General features: G+C 40.2%; 1 protein-coding gene across 6 annotated transcripts in view; it reads right to left on the bottom strand.

Annotated features, from left to right (window-relative positions):
* Positions 1-745: 745 nt before the first annotated feature.
* Positions 746-22,053, bottom strand: part of CEMIP2 (cell migration inducing hyaluronidase 2) — an 85,734-nt gene continuing 64,426 nt past the window's right edge. For 4 of the 6 annotated variants that reach the window (XM_009188930.4, XM_003911798.5, XM_031654142.1 and 1 more), the window contains 7 exons: positions 21,629-21,837; positions 17,630-17,812; positions 14,980-15,199; positions 11,484-11,582; positions 7,443-7,597; positions 3,115-3,218; positions 945-2,764 (listed from right to left, as the gene is read on the bottom strand). In XM_009188930.4, the coding sequence (XP_009187194.2) occupies positions 2,568-2,764; positions 3,115-3,218; positions 7,443-7,597; positions 11,484-11,582; positions 14,980-15,199; positions 17,630-17,812; positions 21,629-21,837 (1,167 nt within the window). In that variant the 3' untranslated portion in view covers positions 945-2,567. Of the gene's footprint in view, positions 2,765-3,114; positions 3,219-7,442; positions 7,598-11,483; positions 11,583-14,979; positions 15,200-17,611; positions 17,813-21,628; positions 21,838-22,053 lie in introns of those variants that run through there. The other 2 variants (XM_021927544.2, XM_021927545.2) reach the window with 2 other exon arrangements.

Genomic DNA, 22,053 nt, shown 5'->3' with positions numbered 1-22,053 from the left:
ATAAATGCAATTTTGTTTTAGTCACAAAAAAATTACAGACTGAAGTTAAACAGTGGGCCTATTATATTAGTACAGTGGTTCCGAAACCTGGCTACATATTAGAATCATCCAGGGAGCTTTAAAAAAAATTTCAATGCCCAGGCTGCACCCAACACCAATTAAATCTGAATCTGGGGGAAAGGGAGCGAAGCCCAGGCCTCTATATATTTTTTAAAGCTCCTCAGATAATTCCAGTCCACAGCCAAGGTTGAGAACCTCTGCATTGGAGAATATAGTCCCTGCCCTTCTGAGCTTACTTTTACAATATTTACTTGGTGAATTCTGTTCACCAACTGTCTTCCTCACTTCTGTCAGTAACTTCTTTAGAGCTGGAATCTGGAATTTTAAATTTATAGATAGAGATATAAACTCACGTACAGGCCAGGTGCGGTGGCTCACGCCTGTAATCCCAGCACTCTGGGAGGCCGAAGCAGGAGTATCACTTGAGGTCAGAAGTTCAAGACCAGCCTGGCCAACACAGTGAAATGCCACTTCTACTAAAAATACAAAAATTAGCAATGCATGGTGGTGGGTGCCTGTGATCCCAGCTACTCGGGAGGCTGAAGCAGGAGAATCGCTTGAACCTGGGAGGTGGAGGTTGCAGTGAGCTGAGACTGCATCACTACACTCCAGCCTAGGTGACAGAGTGAGACTCCATCTCAAATAAATATATAAATAAATAAATAAATTCACATACACACATATATAAAATACATGCGCACATATTTTTATTTAACTTAGGCCCTGATTATTAATATATAAAACAGAAAAACTAAGTGCCTTGGTAATTTACATATCTTCTCCAAATCTTTAAAGAACCAAACTCTAAAAACCACACATAAAGATATTTAAGTCATAAAACACACACATACACATACACTCAAACTTTAATGACCTTCAGGAACCATGATCCAATAATATATTTAATAGGTAAGATCTCATTCATCAATATACAAAAAAAAAAAAAAACAACCCAGAAAACAAAAAAACTAACTTTGATTAAGACATGTGCCCTTAGTAAGGGCACTTACAGTTAGAAAGGTTTATCGGTAGCACTTTGAGGTAGCATATTTTGTAAAGTCACAGGGCTGCTCTGCAGTTTCTCCTGGATACAAAGGTAGAAGCCATCAGCCTTTGCCCCTGGAAGAGGAAAGTGAAATTATCTGTATTCATTGCCAGTGTCAGCCTGAACACACTTTATACCACCCACCCTTGGCCATCCCTCCTCTATACTTTATGCATGGGGGTTTAGAACAACAAAGGCATTTTGCTGCTTCTTTCTTCTTGGTATGGCAGCATCCCAGGCTGTGGAGCCAGTTGCCTCTTGCCACATGTGATTCACCAGCAGGAGACACATGCACCCCGTGGAAAGGGAAGCTGGGCATCACGGCATGCTTTTTAATTGGCTTTAACATTTCATTAAGTAAGAGTGACTCATTCCTGTAAGGCTTTAAAGAGGTTCATTTCTGAGTATTCTCTCCACGATTCTGACCCTAGAAAGCGCTCCTTTTTTTCCTCCCTGGGTGTAATCATTTTGGGGTATCATTAAGCTTTCTGGGATTTTCCTGGCAGGAGGGTGAACAGAAAAGCTTTAAAAAATCCACACAAAACAACAACAAAAAACCCAAGTGCAAGAGCGATACCAAGAACAGACTTCCTTTGTGCAAGTTAAAAAGATACAAGTTTACGGTTCAGGAAAACAACCGACTTCTTAAAACAAAACAAACAAACAAAAAAGGAAATATTCAGTTCAGCTCTGCATTTTAAATACAAATATACAGTCAAAACAGGCTAAGGATTAAAGCTGCAAAAACGGTCCCAACAGCCTCAGACTTTTGCTGCAGGAAAATTTTTTGCCCAATGGTCACAGATTAAAGGGATATCTAGTCCCCAAGAGCCCTTTTGTCCCAATATATTTCCTGTTTGAAAGTTGAACCCTTAAAAGTAATTGATATACAAGTGAATAAAAATAGCACATGTCCAGACAAAAAAGGGCATGAGCTGGGCCTGAGTTGCCACTTAAAACTGTCATTCAATATCATAGAAAATCCTCAAAGGCTGCCCAGAAACAGGGCCCCAGGCACTGCTGAACATGCCAGCCACCAAGTCGACTGCCACCTGACACAACTGAGCGTTAGACTTCAAGTATCCAAGGTGCTACAATAGCTGGTCCTCTAAAGACCTCAGGCTGACTCTCAGAAGCCCCCACTCCACCCCACCCCATTATACAAAAAGTAAAAACATTGCTCATGGTCATTACAAAATACTGGGGTGGAAAGTGAGGAATAAGAGATCTGCTCTCTGAATACACCAGCCTTACAAATACAAATAACGTCTTTAACATTTTGTACAACTAGAAGGTGCATGAAGCTGGTATCCAAGCAATGATTTCAAACGCTTTCTTTTCTCCCCATTCTGTATCAAACTGGAAAATGGTTCCGTTGGGTTAACAGTGTCATTTTAGAATGCCATAAATTAAATAAGTTAGTTCACATTTTTTCCCCCAGCACTTAAGTTACAGTTAGTCTCTAATGTGCTTTTGAAGCTTGCTTTAGCAGTTCCAGGTCTCTTCTGCGGACAGTGGTGGCTCTGGGACAACCATATTCGTCCAGCTGCAAAGGTATGAATTGTTCAAGCACCCCAAGGCCCTGTCCAGCAGGACTGGTAAATAGCTTAGTCCATGATGGTTTAAAGTTTCCACTGAATCCCAAAAATATGGTACTCCCTGAAAAAAAAAAAAAAAAAGAAAAAGAAAAAAAATTCAATTTTTATAGCTACATTCCAGCAAGAGAATACAGGAGGTGACTCGGAGGTGAGCAAAACAAAGGCAGCTATTAAAAAACTCTACACTTCCTTACATCAGCAAATGAACTCTCACCACCCACCTCTTGCCCCAGATAACAAACCACATCCGAACACACTTCCTGTCGCACTGTGCCCTTATTTAGAAATCATCTTAATGATACCCACTCCAGCAAACAAGCTCATGAACATGGTCTGCTAGCTGAATTGCACCATAAAATTGCCTATGCTGCTGGCCCTGTAAGAACTTCATAGAATAATACAAATACAAACCTTTGTCATAAAGATGAGCTGGTTTGGCTAATCCCAGAGGTACTAGTAAGTGTGAAATGTTCAACTGCTTTATTTCTCCTCTTGTGCTCAACAGAACAATTGACCTGTATGTAAAATTTAGAAAGTCAGAGAAAATTTCAATCCTTCAGCATGAGTATCTTTCTTTTGAGTATTTTTCTCAACTGAATGCTGAATAGAAATATTAGATAAAAGCAGAACTCCAAAAAGAAAAAAGCCTAGATGCTTTTCCATCCAATTCCCTTCTCTTCCACCCCACCACCATGGGCTTCGCATGTTGCTCTTACAAGGGGTAACACACGGAGAAACCAAATCATTTATGTAAGTTCACCTAGTGCAGGGCTTCCCAACCCCTGGGCCATGGACGGGTACCAGTAGATTAGGAACCAAGTTGCACAGCAGGAGGTGAGCGGGTGAGCAAAGCTTCATCTGTATTTACAGCCACTCCCCACCACTTGCATTATAGCCTGAGCTCCGCCTCCTGTCAGGTCAGCTGTGGCATTCAACTCTCATGGGAGCGGAGCCCTATTGGGAACTGAACATGTGAGGGATCTAGGTTGTGTGTTCCTGAGAATCTAATGCCTGATGATCTGTCACTAATCATCACCCCCAGACAGGACCATCTAGTTGTAGGAAAACAAGCTCAGGGCTCCCACTGACTTTACATTATGGTGAGTTGCATAATTATTTCATTATACAATGTAATAATAATAGAAATAAAGTGCACAGTAAATGTAATGTGCTTCAATCATCCTGGAACCATCCCCCTCCACCTCTGGTCCATGGAAAAATTATCTTCCACAAAACCGGTACCTGATGCCAAAAAGGTTGGGGACTGCTGACCTAGTGGATGGTTTGGGATGCAGTTCTTTTAGGGAATAGTCTATTGTTGTTGTTTATAATTTGTATAAATTTGTGGGACACAAGTGCAATTTCATCACATACATAGGACTGCATAGTGGTGAAGTCAGGGCACTTAGGGTATCCATCACCAAATAATGTATACTGTGCCCATTCAGTAATTTCTCATCATCCACCCCTCACCCTTCCTTCTCCATTGTCTATCAGGGAGTAAGTCTACTGTAACATGGGAGAATGGTTTTGTTTTGTTTCAAATACTCTATTTATTTAAGTTCTATTATCTATTTATTAAATAAATGGATAAACACAATTCTAAAAATAAATAAACAACTAACTGTGTTTTCCATGGTCTGAATGGCCATTTTTGTCCTACAGTAAACCAACACACATACTTGGACCTATCTGTGGATTCTCTGTTCTTCTCCTCTGATCTTGCTCTTCTCAGCCAAAACTATGCTGGCCTATGGCTTCATGGTCTATTTTAATAGTTGATAAAACTAGCCCCTTGTATTACTGTAATTTGTTTATATTTTACTACTTTCTCATTTATTCTTCCAGATGAACTACAGTATCAACTGTCAAGTACAGCAGAAAAGTACCTTTTGGGACACTAATGAAAATATGTCAAATTTATATTTTAACTAAGTAAATGTAATGCACTTGAATCATCCTGAAACCATCCCCCTCCACCGGTCCATGGAAAAATTATCTTCCATGAAACCGGTCCATGAAACTAATAATTATTCATTTTTCCATTCAGAAACAGCGAGAGTTTCTCCTTTTATTCAACTTCTGTTGCATATCTTTTAGCAACATATTTAATAATGTATTTATTTTGTGTGTGTGTGTGTGCACGTGTGTGTGTATACAAACTCACTGTTTCAAAAACTTTAATCAGAAATATTCTTGGCCAACCAGGTGCAGTGGTTCATGCCTTTAATTTCAGCATTTTGGGAGGCTGAGATGAGAGAATCACTTGAGCCCAGGAGTTCAAGACCAGCTAGGGAAACACAGCAAAACTCCATCTCCACAAAAAATAAGAAAAATAATAAAATAAAATAAAATAAAATAAAATAACAGATAGGCTGGTGGTGTGCACTTGTAGTCTCAGCTACTTAGAAGGCTGAAGTAGGAGGGTCACTTGAGCCTGAGAGGTCAAGACTGCACTGAGCTGTCACATCACTGCACTCCAGCCTGAGCAGCTGTGTTTTGTTTCTTTAGAGATAGGGTCCTTGCTCTGTCACCCCGGCTGCAATGCAATGATGCAATTATGGTTTACTGCAGCCTCAAACTCTTGGGCTCAAGGGATCTTCCTGCCCTAGCCTCCTCAGTAGCTGAGACTACAGGTATGTGCCCACATACTCAGATAATTTTTGAATTTTTTGTAGAGACAGGGTCTCATTACATTGCCCAGGCTAGTCTTGAATTTCTGGCCTCAAGCAATTGTCCTGCCACAGCCTCCCAAAGTGCTGGGATTATAGGCAGGAGCCACTGTGCCTGACTTCTTGGTCAGTATTACTGAAAAAAAAAATTTCAAGAACAAATCAGTGTTTAGGGGGCTCTGAGTAGCTCTTATTAATTAAAAGGTAACATTAGATTGATTTATTTTCAGAGTCATCAAGGATGCCTACAGGAAGTTGAAATTTGCGTAGTATATCTTAATGTGGGTCTTAATAGTTCTTAAGATTAAGTGCCTTAAGTTTCATGCTAGTATGGGTTCTTTATTGTAGTCTGTCTGTCTTCTTTCTTTCTTTTTTTGAGGCAGAGTCTCGCTCTGTTGCTCAGGCTAGAGTACAGCAGTACGATCTTGGTTCACTGCAAACTCTGGCTCCTGGGTTCAAGCAATTCTCCTGCCTCAGCTTCCCAAGTAGCTGGGATTACAGGTGCCCACCACCACCCTGCCCAGCTAGTTTTTGTATTTTTTGTAGAGATGAGGTTTCACCATGTTGGCCAGGCTGGTCTTGAACTCCTGATCTCAGGTGATCCTCCTGCCTCAAACTCCCAAAGTGCTGGGATTATAGGTGTAAGCCACCACACCCAGCCTACTGTAGTCTTTCTAAAGCAGCGGTGACACAATCTAGAATTAGTGCAGCAGTCTAAGTACGGCCACCCTGCAGACCTGACCTTCTTCAATAGGTCAGAATTACCCATAAGATCATTTACAGGTCACCCCGCAACCCTATACACACAGACACGTGCTCAGTCTCCCTAGAAGTCACTGCCAGTGGCTCCACACTTTCTAAACACTTTGTTAAAATACAACATACACATTGAATTTTTGCAAATGAAACCTATGTGTATAACCAGAGGGTGGATCAAGAAACAGCATTACCAGTATCTTAAAAGCCTTTCTGTTAATGAGTTGGTTTTACCTCTTAAATCTATGGGGTACCTTGCAGGACTACCATGTTGTCCTAAATATTTCTGGTGAGATTTATGTCCCGGATTGTTTTAGGGGAAGTGTGTATGTGTTTTCAACATTAGGAAAAATCTTTAAATCCCGCAAGAAAATTGAGGCTGTACAAGTGTCTTAAGCCAGAAGACAGAACTACATATTTACATTTAATGTTACATCCAAATAATCCAGTGACTTCAGAGAATTTATTGGCATCCAGTTCTGTAAAGCATAAGCTATCGGAAAATGATTCTAAAGCTAGGTAGGCCTTTAATTTGGGGAAAGCTTATGTTCCTTCCTTAATGGTTCCACTAAATGAAAGCCTGTGTATAAATCAACATCTGTGGCAAAGGCAGAAAACACCCTGAGTTCATCTCCTTGCCTCCAGGCAGGGTCTAACCAACCCAGAGAAAGAAAGCTTTCTCTCCTGTGCAGCTTTCTTCAGAGACAGCAAAGAACACCAATCACACTAGTGCTCTACAAGAGCGATTGCACGCTCAACCACTTCAAAAATCAATTTACTCTTTTCCAGCCATTTCCAAGTGACCCAGGTGATGACTTCCTGTATCACGGTCATAGCGCAATGCTGTCCAAGACCATCAGTGGGACAGAGGGCTGCAAAGGTCAACTGCCTGGAAAATCACTTCAAAATAGTAAAAAGCCTTCTGAGGGAGTTGCGGACAAAGTACATCAACTTAATACTAATAAGTATAACGCTCTGATATTTGTTTTGTGAGACTCAAAAAATAGATAAAATAAAAAGTGGGATAGTAATGTTCCAAATAATGAGCGTTTTTTCCTCCGAAGAGCCTTCCCACCATTTGCAAAATGTTGCAATGCCCAAGTTCTGCCACAGGCAAGCAACGGCTTGTCAGTGATAAGCAGCTTAGACGACATGGGCGTCAATCTGAGGTAGGAGAGGAATGAATACCTTGCACAGTGCTGTGAATGTCCACAGAGTAAAAAAAATCAGAGTTGACCAGGCATTATCGGTTGTGGAGCATTCCACATCTTTAAGGTGGCTTTTCCCTGTTATAGCACAAGCTGGGCCTACCTTGGAGGGATGCCTGTTTTTAAATACTCTTCCATGCGACTGACATCAGCAAGAGGAAAAACCTTTTTTTCCGTCAACCGGAATGGAACGCTGCACGGATCCACAACAAGGAGGAGGACGCCTGCACTTCGGAAGGTAAAGTCAGTGCCATTGACCTGAGAATGCAAAAACATCTTCTGCTGTCATCATCATTTCAAGAACATCTGCAGGATGACTCATTTTTCCGGCCCTTTCCCTGTGTCTTCTAAACCCATGATTCGAAGTATATTTCCAAGATTCAAATTGTGTGCTTCACTTGCTTTTTCTTCATCATCTGAAATTGCGCCTGTGTTCCTAGACACTGCCTATAGATTCTGCCTTGATGAATGTTTGCTGACTGGAGAAGCTGCTTTGAGCAAGGCATGGTGGCCCCCACTCAGCTAAGCTGGGTGACTTCACTCTGAAGCGCTCAAGGCATTCCTTCTTACACACACCCTCTCACTGGGGTCAAAGCTTTATAAGTCAATGATAGGTGGCTGCCTCTGTACTTCAGCTCAGATGGCTTATTGTCATATTGGTTCAGAAAAAAAAACACACACACACATATAAATATGCATCATGCCTTGACCCCCAGGAATTGCACGTTAGTTTATATTTGTAGTTTGCTACAAATAACAGCTCTCCTCTGAGATCAAAATGACAAAGCGATAATTTTACTGGAATTTAAGCTACAAAGTACTACTACATTTATTTCACAATTACTGTGAGCTAAATTTTCAAAGTCATCCTCTTTAAATCAATGGTGTGTGACCTTTTCAAGAAAAAGGAACCCCAGACATTTCCAAATATCATTAATTTCTCAGTCAAAAATGAAGGAGCAAAACAAAACAACTAAGCACTAATTAAACCCACAGGCACTGTTTCTGTTTTTAAGGTGTAAAATTATAAACTATTCTAGAGGCTAACAAAGGAGAAGTGTTCTCACCACACCTGTCCATGTTTGGGGAAATTATAATATTTAAATTTTACTTCTAATCACTTTAGATCTCACTGGTATTCAAAATGGCATTTTAAGGCCAGGTGTCGTGGCTCACGCCTATAATCCAGCACTTTGGGAGGCTGATGTGGGCGGACTGCCTGAGGTCAGGAGTTGAAGAACATCCTGACCAACAAAGCGAAACCCCATCTCTACTAAGAGATACACTGCGCATGGTGGTACATGCCTGTGATCCCAGCTACTTGGGAGGCTGAGGCAGAAGAATTGCTTGAACCCAGGAGGTGGAGGATGCAGTGAGCAGAGATGGTGCCACTGCATTCCAGCCTGGGTGACAGAGTGAGACTCTGTCTCAGGAAAAAAAAAAAAAAAAAAAAAGTCCTTTAGCTAAGTTTAAATTGCACCAATCCAGTGAAAATAGTTCTGAAAACATTTGAAGTAAATTTTACATGTGGAAAGACTAGACATGATTTCCTTATTTTTTTAAATTGAGGTACATTTAAGAAAAAAATACGTAACAGTCCTCAACATATTCAGACTGTCCCCATGAAAAGTATCCCCAAAACCTGTTGCTTAAAAAAACCACAAAACGTTCCATGAAAACTAAAGCAAAGCAAGGTACCATGGCCCATGCCTGTATATTAGCTACTTGGGAGGCTGAGGTAGGAGGGTCACCTTAGTCTAGGAGTTCAAGGTCAACCCAGGCAATGTAGCAAGACCTTGTCTTAAAAAAAAAAAAAAAAAAAAACAGAAACAAAAAACAGCTGGGTGCGGTAGCTCATGCCTGTAATCCCAACACTCTGGGAGGACGAGGATGGTGGATCACCTGAGGTCAGGCGTTCAAGACCAGCCTGGCCAACATGGTGAAACCCCATCTCTACTAAAAATTAAAAAATTAGCTGGGTGTGGTGGCTGGTGCCTGTAATCCCAGCTACTCCGGAGGCTGAGGCTGGAGAATCTCTTGAACCCGGGAGGCAGAGGTTGCAGTGAGCCAAGTGCCACTGCACTTCAGATTGGATGACAGAGCGAGACTCTGTCTAAAAAAAAAAAAAAAAACCACCATACAAAAAACCTTAATGCAATCCCAGATCTTAAGGAAGGGTTTTCAGATAATGAATGTAAAAAGTACTGTTGATAAATATGACTTTTCCAGAGTCCCAGGCACCCAGTATGTAACAACAGAGTCAAACAATGTTTTCAGACTCTAGGACATAGCCTGCCTGCAATTTTTTTTTTTTTTTTTTTTTTGGCAAAACGCTCTCCCCATCTCTCTCTCTTTCTCTCTGTCTCTCTGCTACCTAGTAAACTACTAGAACAGTGAGATTCAGCACCCACCTGCTTCCCTTATGCAACTCCCAGTAGATACCATGCTAACAGGCTGGGATCAGGTTCCTCATGCAGCTGACTGCATTCAGATGCTGAGCTAGCAAATTTCATGCCAATAAAATTACATCATGAGTGTATTACAAAATGCAGGACTGCTAAAGGAGGGGAACAGGCATAAACACAGACTTGAAGAATCTTTAACCTGGTGTGGTGGCTCACACCTGTAATCCCAGCACTTTGGAAGGCCAAGGCCGGAAGATCACTTGAGCCCGGGAGTTCAAGACTAGCCTGAGCAACACAGTGGGACTTCGTCGCTATAAAAAATATTTTAAAAATTAACCAAGTGCTGTAGCATGTTCCTTTAGTCCCGGCTACGTGGGAGGATCAATTTAGCCCGGGAGGTGGAGGTTGCAATGAGCCGAGATTGCTCCACTGCACTCTGGCCTGGGTGACACAGGGAGACCCTGTCTCAGAAACAAACAAAACAACAGCAGCAACAATAGCAATAAAAAAATAAAAAAGAATCATTGAGCTACATTTACATAGGGATAGTCTTAATTCAGAGTTGTGAAGCAGAACTGAAGTTCTGGAGCTGGATGGCAGTGATGGTTGTACAACTATATGAATGGACTTCATACCACTGAACTGCCCACTTGAGAATGGTTAAGATAGTAAAGTTTATGTGTACTTTACCACAATACAAAAAATTAAGAAAAAAAGTAAAATTTAATTTTCTCCACATATATATGAATTTGTGATTATGCTGCCCACCACTAAAAAAACCAAGCCCCTAAAGAGACCACATGAGATGGCACAGGCCTTGGCTGAGTATTAGTTGAAAGGCTGGATACCTGTCACCCAAAGAGTTCTTTGTATGGTGGCACCTAGGTCAACCTGATTTTGGACGGGCCACATGCTGAGACCTGGTTCTCATTGGCTAACCTTGCTCTATGCACAAATGCTAGTGTTGACACCGAAACTCATGTCTAAACTTCCATCAAGTCACTTAGAAAAGACAACTAACACTTTGCATCTTCATTTTCCTCAACTGAAAAAATAGAGAAGAGGCAACCTTAAAATAAAAGGCTGAAGAGATGTTAAAACTTTCATTTCCCATATCTTAAACAACCTTGAAGCTTATTTTAAGTTTCAAAGAATAAGGTTAATGGGTAAACACAATCTACTCAGGAAAAAATACTTCTTAAATTTATTTAAAAACACAAATGTTTAGGAGATATTTATACCTCTATTGTATTGCTTGCTACCAATAATACAGAATGTGATTACAAACCAGTGACTATAGCCAGAAGTAATTCCTGTCACCAAGACAGAAGATAAAAGCAAGAAGCTGTGACAGTGTACACATCTGCCTTGGTCTGAATGTCTGTGTCCTGCCAAATATTTCTATGTTGAAATCCTAATCTCCAAGGTAACAGCATTAGCAGGCAGAATCTTTGGGAAGTGATCAGGACATGACAGTGTAACCCCCATGAATGGGATCAGTGCTGTTATAAAAGAAGCCTGAGAGAGACCCCTGGACCGTTCTACCCTGTGAGGACGCGATGAGAAGGCGCCATCTATGAACCAGGCCACCAGACGCTCAATTTGCTGATGCCTTGCTTTTGGACTTTCCAGCCTCCAGAACTGTGAGAAATAAACTTCTGTTGTTTATAAGTTACCTAGTTCATGGCATTTTGTTATACCACCTCGAACAGACTAAGACAACACCAGACAGTACTTACAGAAATAACAGACGGGTCTCCACGCTGCGTTTCTGCTTTATCAGGTGACTGGAATTGCACAGGGAGGTAACTTTTATGAGGATCACTAGTAAACACCACCTAGACAGAGAAGATGTTCCATATTTATGGCAACTCTTACCTTCCTCCAAAAGGTTCCCTCAATATGAACTTAATTATAATTAAAGCCAGTGGTTGTATTTCTTATTCTGAACTTTTTGTACATATTTCATGACCTAGAATTCCATCTTGATATTCTTAACACAGTAAGTATATATTTGTTCTTCATTTTCTGGAGCAACACCAGTTTCAAATAAATATTATTCTTGTTCACTTCAGTTCCATAAGTGATTACATAAATGTGCTTTATATTTAAATCTTTGTAAACATTTTATGGAAAAACAGGCACAAATATTTTTTAAAGTTTTCTTTCGGACCATGGTCCCTCAGTCACTCTAGGACTGAGGAAAGTGTAGATAACAAGGACTACCCTGTTAAGAAACATTGACTAACTTTGTACATGCGGAGGTCTCAACTCCTCTTTGTGACCTGCAAAGTGTTCCATAAACAGAGCCAGGCCTTACAGATAGGCCCCTATTTCTCTCTGTCCTGTTACACTCAGGCAGGGCCTCGCTTTCCCACAAGCACTCCACCCTCTTTCTTGCCACTCTGCCTTTGCTGATGCTGTTCCCTTCCCAAGAATGCCCTTCCCTTTTCCCTGTACTCCTCCAAATTATTCCCAGTCTCCAAAGCCTATCTCCTCCCTAAAGGCTCTCTTCTCATTCAAAAACACTTAATTCTCACACAGTTTAACACTTAGAGGTACACTGTCCATATAAACCAATGTTAACAACTTCCCTGCAAGAATAAACAATCAGCCGGGCATGGCAGTTCACGCCTGTAATCCCAGTGCTTTGTGGGGCTGAGGTGGGCAGATCACCTGAGGTCAGGAGTTCAAGACCAGCCCTGGTCAACATGGCAAACTCCTGTCTCTATTAAAAATACAAATATCAGCCAGGCAGGTGGCACACATCTGTAGTCCCAGCTACTTGGAAAGCTGAGGCAGGAGAATCACTTGAGCCTGGGAGATGAAGGTTGCAGCGAGCTGAGATCGTACCACTGCACTCTAGCCTGGGTGACAGAGTGCGACTCCATCTCAAAAAAACAAAAAACAAAAAATAAACAGTCAAAATGATCTCAAGTAGCATTCGGAAGCTGGATAGTTCTTTGAAGTCTCCAAGTTTGGGGTCAAAAACTCTTGTGAATTTTCCTATTTACTCCTAATATACATGTGTTTGGTTTTGACAGTCAGAACAAAAATTAGGCCGGGCGTAGTGGTTCACACCTGTAATCCCAACAGTTTGGGAGGCCAAAGTGGGAGGATCGCTTGAGCCCAGGACTTCGAGACCAGCCTAGGCAACATAGTGAGACCCGCCTCTATATTTTAAAAATAAAAGTAAAAATTACCCACAAATTTTCAAGTAGAAGTGATATTCCCAGATACTTCAACTACTTTGCAACTGCGCAAAGTCAATACTCAAGACATTTTTAAAAAATGAATTCTGATCAATGCTTCATGCACAAAAGATAAAGAATGCTAAGTATTAGTGCATGGAATCATTTAACAACATAGGCCTAGAATATTTCCAATGATACTTAAATTATTTTTATAAGTTATAATGTTTATTATAAATTATATAAAGTCTCTTCAATATTGAGGGGTCTTAACAAATCCAGCTTGAGAATTAGGCTAGAAAATATACTTCCCCACAAACATTATCTCAAAATGTCACTTTAACATTTTATTATTAAACTGGCCTGGCAAGGAATCATATAACCTTCATATACAGGGTTGTTTTTGTTGGTGTTGTTTTGTCTGGTTGGTTTATTTTTGGTTTTACTTGTATGAGAGAATACAGGTGGCTCAGAAATATGAGAGACTAAGATTGTGATAGTAAAGTTGCCATTCAAAAAAAAAAAAAAAATTGGCCAGGTGTGGTGGCTCACATCTGTAATCCCAGCACTTTGGTAAACTAAGGCAGACAGATCACCTGATGTCAAGAGTTCGAGACCAGCCTGGGCAACATGGCAAAACCTCGTCTCTAGTAAAATTACAAAAATTAGCCAGGTGTGGTCTCATGCACCTGTAGTCCCAGCTACTCAGGAGGCTGAGGGCGGAGAATCCCTTGAACCCGGGAGGCAAAGTTGCAGAGAGTCGAGATTGTGCCACTGTACTCTAGCCTGGGCAACTGAGAGAGACTCCATCTCAACAACATCAACAAAAAGCAAAACAAACAAACAAACTCATACATCCTAGTGGGAAGCATAAATCCACCTCTTTCTTCTTGCTCTTACTGCCACTAATGAATATAAATAATGGGAAAAAAAAGAGAGAAATATGGAACTTATTAGTGGAAGTAATTTTGTTTTCTTAAATCACTTAGGATAGTAAGAAATGAAAAGAAAGATTTAGTTTTCTCCATACTAAGAGGCAGTATGCATATTTGTGGTAATTATTGCTTTTTAAAAAAAATTCTCGGTGGAACTCAAATGTGAACATGTATCAGAATCAGCTGCAGGGCTGGTTAAAACAGATTGCCGGGCCCCAGTCCCCCAGCTGCTGATTCAGTAGGATGAAGGTTAGGCCCAAGAATTCCCATTTTCCACAAATTTCCAAGGGATCCTGATGCTGCTGGTCTGGGGGCCACACTTTGAGAACAATTTCCCTTAGCCCATATTTGTTGGTGTGAAATATAAATCAGGGCAGCTCCATCCTTTGTTTCTTCACTTGGAACTGATCTGATTTCCTTTGGAACCCCTTCCGTATGCCCAATTTTAGTTTGTATTTTGGGTTCACTTTCATTGCACTGCTTTCTTGAGATCCAGTCATCAAGTCATTCTTGATTAGAGGTCATCTAATCAAGAATGTTAGAAGAAGCATTTTCATTTCTAACCAAAGTCAGTCTGTATTTTTTTTTTTTTAATAAAAATGACAGAGTGATGTGATAGTCTATACTTCAATTACAGATAGATATAATAGCATATGCTTCAAACATATGAGTGGATTTCCACCTTATAAAAAGGAAACAATTTTCATATTAGCTGTATTTTTGAAAAGAAATTTCACACTGTGCCAACAAAACAAAGTATCTTTTTTATATCACTGGCATGTAAATCCAACAGTAACACTGCCACAGAATCAAACATCTGAGAAAGAAAAAAAATGAGGACCAACATAGTAACCTCTAATTTAAAACTGTGGAAAATCTGCAGTTGTTCAGGATAAACTGACGTACCACAGGGGAACGTATCTCCATTATAAATTTGAACTAGTTTGCTTCTTATGCGCTTCACATTTTAGCATGGGCCAAAACTCAGGTGATACCATGCAGTGTCCATAAATGGGCAACATAGATGTTTCAAAGAAAAGTGCTCCCATTGCAAAGAAACTCTCCGACTTTTTCTCCCTGGCCACAGACCACTTTTCATCCTTGTTTACCTGCCGAGTGCCACAGCCTTGACAGAGTCCAGTGAGCATGGCCGGCATCCGCTTGACCACTGATGGCTTTCTGTAGTACTGTGGGTACGCTTTGGCCATGCAGTTACTGATGTCCTTTGAGTCTGTGGCTGCCTGGATCTTGACTCTTTCACATCCCTGAGATGAACAGTAACTGTGGCCATGCCTGTGGCTTTTGGCTTTGAGATACAAAAACAGTAACCTGCACGAAACAGAAACCAATCCATGTAGTTAGACTTACTCTCAAAAACTTATAAAATTCCTCAAATCAGTTCATGGCCAAAAGGGATATTCCTCCACCATAGTAACTTTTCCTTAAAACATAAATTACAAAATGAATAAAGTTATTTATGTTTTCTTTCTATCTTTCAAGGGTCCTAAGTCAAATGCAGTAACACTTTAGGAAATACTTTCATACCCTGCTTCCATTGTTCTGGAACATATCAAAGCTGATTTCTGGTTTGAATTAGTTCGATAGGTAATTTGGGGGGATGAAATTTGGTTTGGTTCAAAAATTCCTTGGAACACTTTATACATAATGTGTTGAGTTTAGGATTTGGTAAATTAGTGTGGTTCATTCTTTTGGTTGTTCTCGTTCATAAATCATTTTGGTTAAGGCACAAAACTGAAATAATAAAAACAGGAACTGTGACTTGTTTGGCTAAGGCAAGATAAAGTCTCAAATCAATTCCTGTGATATTTACGAAGAGCAGATGGACCTGGGTTCCTTCAGTCTATATTAAGGGACCAAATCAGGCAAAATGAACAGTCCATCCCACCCATTCTGAATTATCTTCCCACTGCCAAGATGAATGAAAAAGTCTAAGTTCCAGGTGAGAGTTCAATCTCTGTCAGCAAACCCAGTCCTTCCAAACCAAAGGAAGTCAAGATTCTTAAAAAACATGATCAAGTGTGATTGATTACTAGAGACGAAGAATTCACATTTTAATATGAGGTCAATAAACAGTACAAAGTTGAGAATATGAGATACAAATCAGCCCAAATGGCACATCGAATATCTCTCGGACTGAGAGCATGAAAAAAAAAAGGAAAAAAAAAAAAAAAAAATGGCACAACCCGCAATTACTTTTGCACCAACCTAATAAAAGGAATTAGGACCTCAGGATTCTTGAAATACCCAGATCAGAAAGTATTTCCCATCTTTTTACACTTTTAATCATTAACTTGTCACCAGACTATCCTTACAAATGTGGATTTTTTTTTATTCTTGTGGAAAATCAAGTGGGAATCTGGAAGTTCTATCATCTACAGAATGAAAGTCCAGGTGGTTGTTTAAGTCTAATCACAACTCGAAAATCAATGCTGGGTGTGGTGGCAGCAGCTACTTGGGAGGCTGAGGTGGGAGGATCACTTGAGCCCAGGAGATCAAGGCTATAATGTGCCACAACTGTGCCTGTGAACTGCACTCTAGCCTGGGCAACATAGGGAGACCCCGTCTCTTAAAAAAAAAAAAAAAATTAAAAATTGGAGACAATTATGACAATAAAACTTTTAAGCTGGTAACACTGGCTGGTGGGGGACTGGGAGGGCAAATGAGTTGCATCTTATTTAAAGGCTAACCAGGTACTTAACAACTGAGCCCCAACTTCATTCCCCAAGTCAATCTCGTCACCCTTCTCCCCACCCTTCTCCCCACTCTGAACTTCTTGCCTTTCCCCAAACATGCAATGCCATGTTCTGCCATGCCCCCATGCATTTGTGCACACTATCTCTTCAGTGTAAGACATTTCACCCATTTCTTTTTCCATCTCCTCCTAAGTGTTTCTCAAGAATTAGCTCCAGGGTCACCCTCTCAGGATGTCACTGGTTGTTCTAGGCTGAACTTGAGGCAGCCCAAAAGGCACATTGAATATAGGACCAGGAACATTCAACGTTTCCCTCTCTAATGTCTTGCTTTACATGCCCACATTCCTCAATGGACTGTGAGTTTGCAGAAGAAATGTGTCTTCTTTCCATTGGTATCTTTATAGTGCATAGACAATGGCATATAGGAGGAATGTCTGCATGAGGGAAGAGGCTAAAGGTACATGCTACCTGCTGGAAGAGTACAGGAGATGGAGCCTACCATAGCCCACAGGCTGAGAGACTGTAACTGGGTAAAAGCAGTCAAAACCAACAGGACCCCAGGAGAACAGGATTGGAATTAAAAAGTGGAAAGATGCAGCCTAGAGAAAGTTGAAAGCAAATATTCCACAGTTATACAGTGATTTTCAAAAACTCAAGGTCAACTTGAAAGATAGCCTTAAGTCAGGAAGAGAAAAATGAGCTTTCACTGAAATATGAACTATATCACATGTAAATAATCATATGAAGAACTATTATGGGAAAAAATTATTGTAATTTCCAACTGGGCCTACTGGTTCTTCATTGACAAGGCATAATTTCTCTCTCTAAATTGCCTTAATACGTACACAGCAAACATCTTCACTCGATCCCTACTGCCAACTATAATTACGAGTCATTCTAGTTCCCCTCTAAACCTCTAATAGAGATGTGCAGAGAATTACCCACATCAGCTGCTTTACTAAACAGCCGCGATGCTGAAGAACTAGCAATTTCACCATTAAAGAAAAATAGGAATAATTCTCATTGCCTGGTTTCACTGAATTACCCCGTGCTGGAGTCAAAATAGAATTTCCTCTCCGATTGCTTTCTTTGCAGTTCTTCCAGTGAATGCACAGGCTCATATTCTTCGATTTTGGATAATGAGCCATTCTGCCGCTGCAAATAGCCAAAGGTAACTTGAAAACTTGTGTTTGACGGATAGCAAAGGCCAACTCGAATCCAGTCATTCCTTTAAAGGGGACATATAAAAAAATTAGTTTACACTTGAGACATTATCTGTTAAGTAGTATAGCATATGCAAATAACTGCCCTTCATGCCCCACTTCTTCCACTTCCTGCCCATGGTTTTGTCCTCCTTAAATTTCTTCGGTATGGTGGGCCACTGACAGTGGAAGTTCTGAACCATGGCATAGTAACAGATCACCTACCTTCATCTGTTGCTCAAATTTCTCATATCAATAGATACACAGCAAAAATACAAGCCTTTAAAAATTTTTTTTTTATTTTTTTTGTTGTTGTTGTTTTTGAGATGGAGTCTTGCTCTTTTGCTTGGGCTGGAGTACAGTAGCGCGATCTCAGCTCACTGCGACCTCCACCTCCCAGGTTCAAGCAATTCTCCTGCCTCAGCCTCTCGAGTAGCTGGGATTACAGGGGCACACCACCATGCACGGCTAATTTTTGTACTTTTAGTAGAGACGGGGAATCACCATGCTGGTCAGGCTGGTCTCGAACTCCTGACCTCAGGTGATCCACCACCTCAGCCTCCCAAGTGCTAGGATTACAGGCATGAGCCACCACGCCCAGACCTAAAAATTCTTAGTTTTAACAGGATTTCAAAGAACATTTTAAAAAGTTGGATAAAATATACTTAGACACTCTAAAAAGATAAGAAAATTAAGTGAGATGGTTGGGTATAGGTGTACAAGATAGAAACACTAATATATGGAGAGTGGAACTGTACACTGGCAAAAGCATTCTAAAGAATTTTTTTGTTTATAAATATAAATTTACCTTTTATAAATGTATTCAGATGAGTTCCTAGTGGGAAAATTGCTGGATATAAAGGTATATGCCTTTTTAAAGCTTTTGATGCTTATCACTAAATTGCCATAGGATTTTCTTAGTGTCCTTAAATATAAAATTAATCCTTTTTAAAAATCATTAAAAGCATTTCCACTTTTTATCATTTTCTTTTTGACCTTTTTATTATAGTAAATATACATACCATAAAATTTACCATTTTAATAATTTTTAGCCATATGGTTCAGTGGCAATAAGTACATTCTCAATGTTGTTCAATCATCATCACTATTTCCCGAACTTTTTTGTCATTCTAAAAAATGTTTAAACAATATGTAACAAGGCCTTAAAATTCTTCATATAGCCAGGCAGAGTGGCTCATGCCTATAATCCTAGCACTTTGGGAGGCTGAGGTAGGTAGATTACTTGAGTGCATGAGTTTGAGACCAGCCTGGGCAACATGGCAAAACCCCATCTGTACAAAAAGTACAAAAATTAGCTGGGTGTGGTGGCATACACCTGTAGTCCCAGCTACCTGGGAGGCTTAGGTAGGAGAATTAATTTAACCCAGGAGGCAGAGGCTGCAGTAAGCCAAGATTGCACCACCGCATTCTAGCCTGGGCAATGGAGCAAGATGTTGTCTCAAGAAAAAAAAAAATGTTGCTTACCTAGGTTTTAAAGTGAAAAAAATAATCCCACTAAAGAATAATTAGAAAATGCAGACAAAAGATATAAAAGAAGAGATGTTCTATGAATTATTGTCTATAGCAGCAAAATGCGGGGGGAGGGGGAGTAGGGGGTGGGCAGGAGAAATGACCTAAATGTTCATAGGGTAAGTTAAAAAAATTATGGCACATTCATAGGCACAAAGCAACTTGAGGTTAGAAAGAGGGGAATATACTATATATGTTTACAATATACTATATATGTATACTATATATGTTTATATATGTTTACCTCGCTTTGGTTAGGAGGACTATAGATTATTTCCATTTTCTTTATGTTTTTCTCCATTTTCCTTATTTTGTTGAATGAATAAGTACTGCTTTCATAACTTCTAAAAGCGTTATTTTTCAGAAATGGCATTATGACAAAATCTATGACTTCCCTATAATTATCTCAAATTGAGGGGGAAAAAAATTGTCCATCTCTTCCTTTTGCCTCTGACCATCATGTAATTTTTATAAAGTTTCAGCTAATTAAACAAGTATGACTGAATTTCATGCCCATGTGGATTTTTGAAACTTCTAGGCTCAGCTTTTTTTTTTTTTTTTACTTTAAAATGTTTTTACTTGCTCAGTATTTGATGGAAAGGTATGCACAGCACTTTACAGAACACTGCATATCATTTTATTGTCATACCTCACCTCCAATTCATAATTCTGCCCAATATAACTTAAAGAGTACTGATCACCCTTTGACATTTCTCCATCCTCTCTGACAATGGTTTGTTTCTTTCATTGACTTCTCTGCAACTCACTGATGATATCAGATTGGGCTTTCAGAAATCTCACTCTGGCCACAATATGGACTAAGGATTGGAGGTGGGGAGACTGAGGTGGGGACTGCTCCACGGAGCCAGGCAAGAGATGATGGCTTGACTTAGCCACAAACACTGTGGGTAGAAAGAAGTGGACAGATGTAGATGACTTTAGGAGCTGGAACCAACAGGGTGCCGTTACTGATAAGATGGAGTGATGAGGTAAAAAGAAGAGGCAGGAATGAGTACTGACTGGCCTTTGGGCTTGGTTGACTGTGTGGGTGGGGCACAGAGGGCCGCAGCAAGGATTACAGGAAAACAGTAACAGTAATGGTAATAGTTCAGCTCAGAGCACATGCCAGAACCCTAACAATCTCAGAACAAGGGCATCTGCCACAATGTTCATCATCCTTGGAGGTGACTTGCTTAAAGCTGAATTCCTATATGCTCTAGTCCTACTCCGTTCATTTCAACTGGACGTTTTAAGAGTGTTCTGACAAGTCAGGGCTTGATGACAACTCAGGTGAACAAGCCATTTCAATTTTTCAGGTACATATCTCAGCAGTTTCATGGAGTCGCATGGGTTAATATCCACATGTATCTAGATTGATAAGATACATGTGGTTTACCCCTCCCTTTCTAAATAGTCCCATCCCACATTCCTAGTTTCACCTTCTGTCACTTCCTCTGATACACCCTATGTCCCCATCACACTGAATCTATCATTTCCCCCAGGAGAACTGGCCCTTTCCCAACACTGTGCTTTTATTAATAGAACAAGATGGATTGCTTCATCACAATCATTCCTCACCGCCGCCTGGCTCAACTCCTTTAGGCAGAATTATTTAATAGTTGCTCTATCATTTGTCCACTAAAAAATAGCTTTGGTTTTTGAGTTTTTTCTACCTGTCTACTGTGAACTCCTAGAAGGCAAGTACTTCTCTCATTCATCTTTATGTCAACTCACACACAATAAACACTTGAATAAATCAATTATAAAAATAGCGCCTTGGATTGCATGTGATATTAGAACAGACAACTGAGAAATCAAGAAGGGATAAAATAGTGCCTTCAGGCAGGGCTAGCAAATACCTGGCCTTCATGTCCCAACTCTTTCACTCCTTGCCCCTACAGGCATTACTAATCCGTCCCACCACTTTCTTCTGACAAGTCTAAACTCAGCCTCAAAAATCTTTTAATTTTTCAGGTAAGCAAATGTTCTGCTGGAACTACATAGAAAACTACTTCCCATCCCAGCTACAGGGAATTAAAGCATTCCGCAGACTGTATTAAAACCTATTGTTGAATGGCTTAATGTGCATAATAACTTGACCACAGAGGGAAAAAAATGCTTTTGAAATGACAGGATTCAATTTGTATAATCTCTTAATTCCATAAACACAAAATATACAGCCTCCCCACAAGAGAAGCAAAGTACATAAAATTGGCTTTCTTTGTTTGCTGCAAAGGAGATGTAAGTTATTCTTTTTCTCCACTAAATTACTACTTGCTCAACTATTTGAAATAACAGTAACAGAAACATACTTGTTGAAGTTGACGAGGTATAGAAATGTAGTCCGCGGTGCTGGCCCATTCCAGTGGATGGTATATCCCTTCTCCAGCATGACCACAGGCTGGTACTGTGGAAAGGCAGCCTTCTGATTAATACCTCGGAGCACCATAGGGTGGGACGGATACTCATCTCGTGTAATGGTCATAGAAAGATTCTGAGTGCTCCATGTCTGTACATAGACCTTGAAAAAATAACCAAGAAGGGAAGAGAATGAAAATTTAAATAGCTAAACAGACATTTTCAGCACAAAGTCAAGTGTCTCGACTTTGAAAAGGGAGATTCTGTGATCTGTGCCAGACTAAGTGAGCAGCGGCCAACTACATCCTAAGCCACGTATAGTGCAGCCGACTTAAACCAGAAATGGTAAAAACAGACCATGTGCTCTGCTAGCCAAGAT

Source organism: Papio anubis, chromosome 13 (genome assembly GCF_008728515.1).
Source record: "Papio anubis isolate 15944 chromosome 13, Panubis1.0, whole genome shotgun sequence".
Lineage (NCBI taxonomy): Eukaryota > Metazoa > Chordata > Mammalia > Primates > Cercopithecidae > Papio > Papio anubis.
The sequence above is the reverse complement of the archived record's forward strand: the minus strand, read 5'-3'. Positions and strand labels throughout refer to the sequence as shown.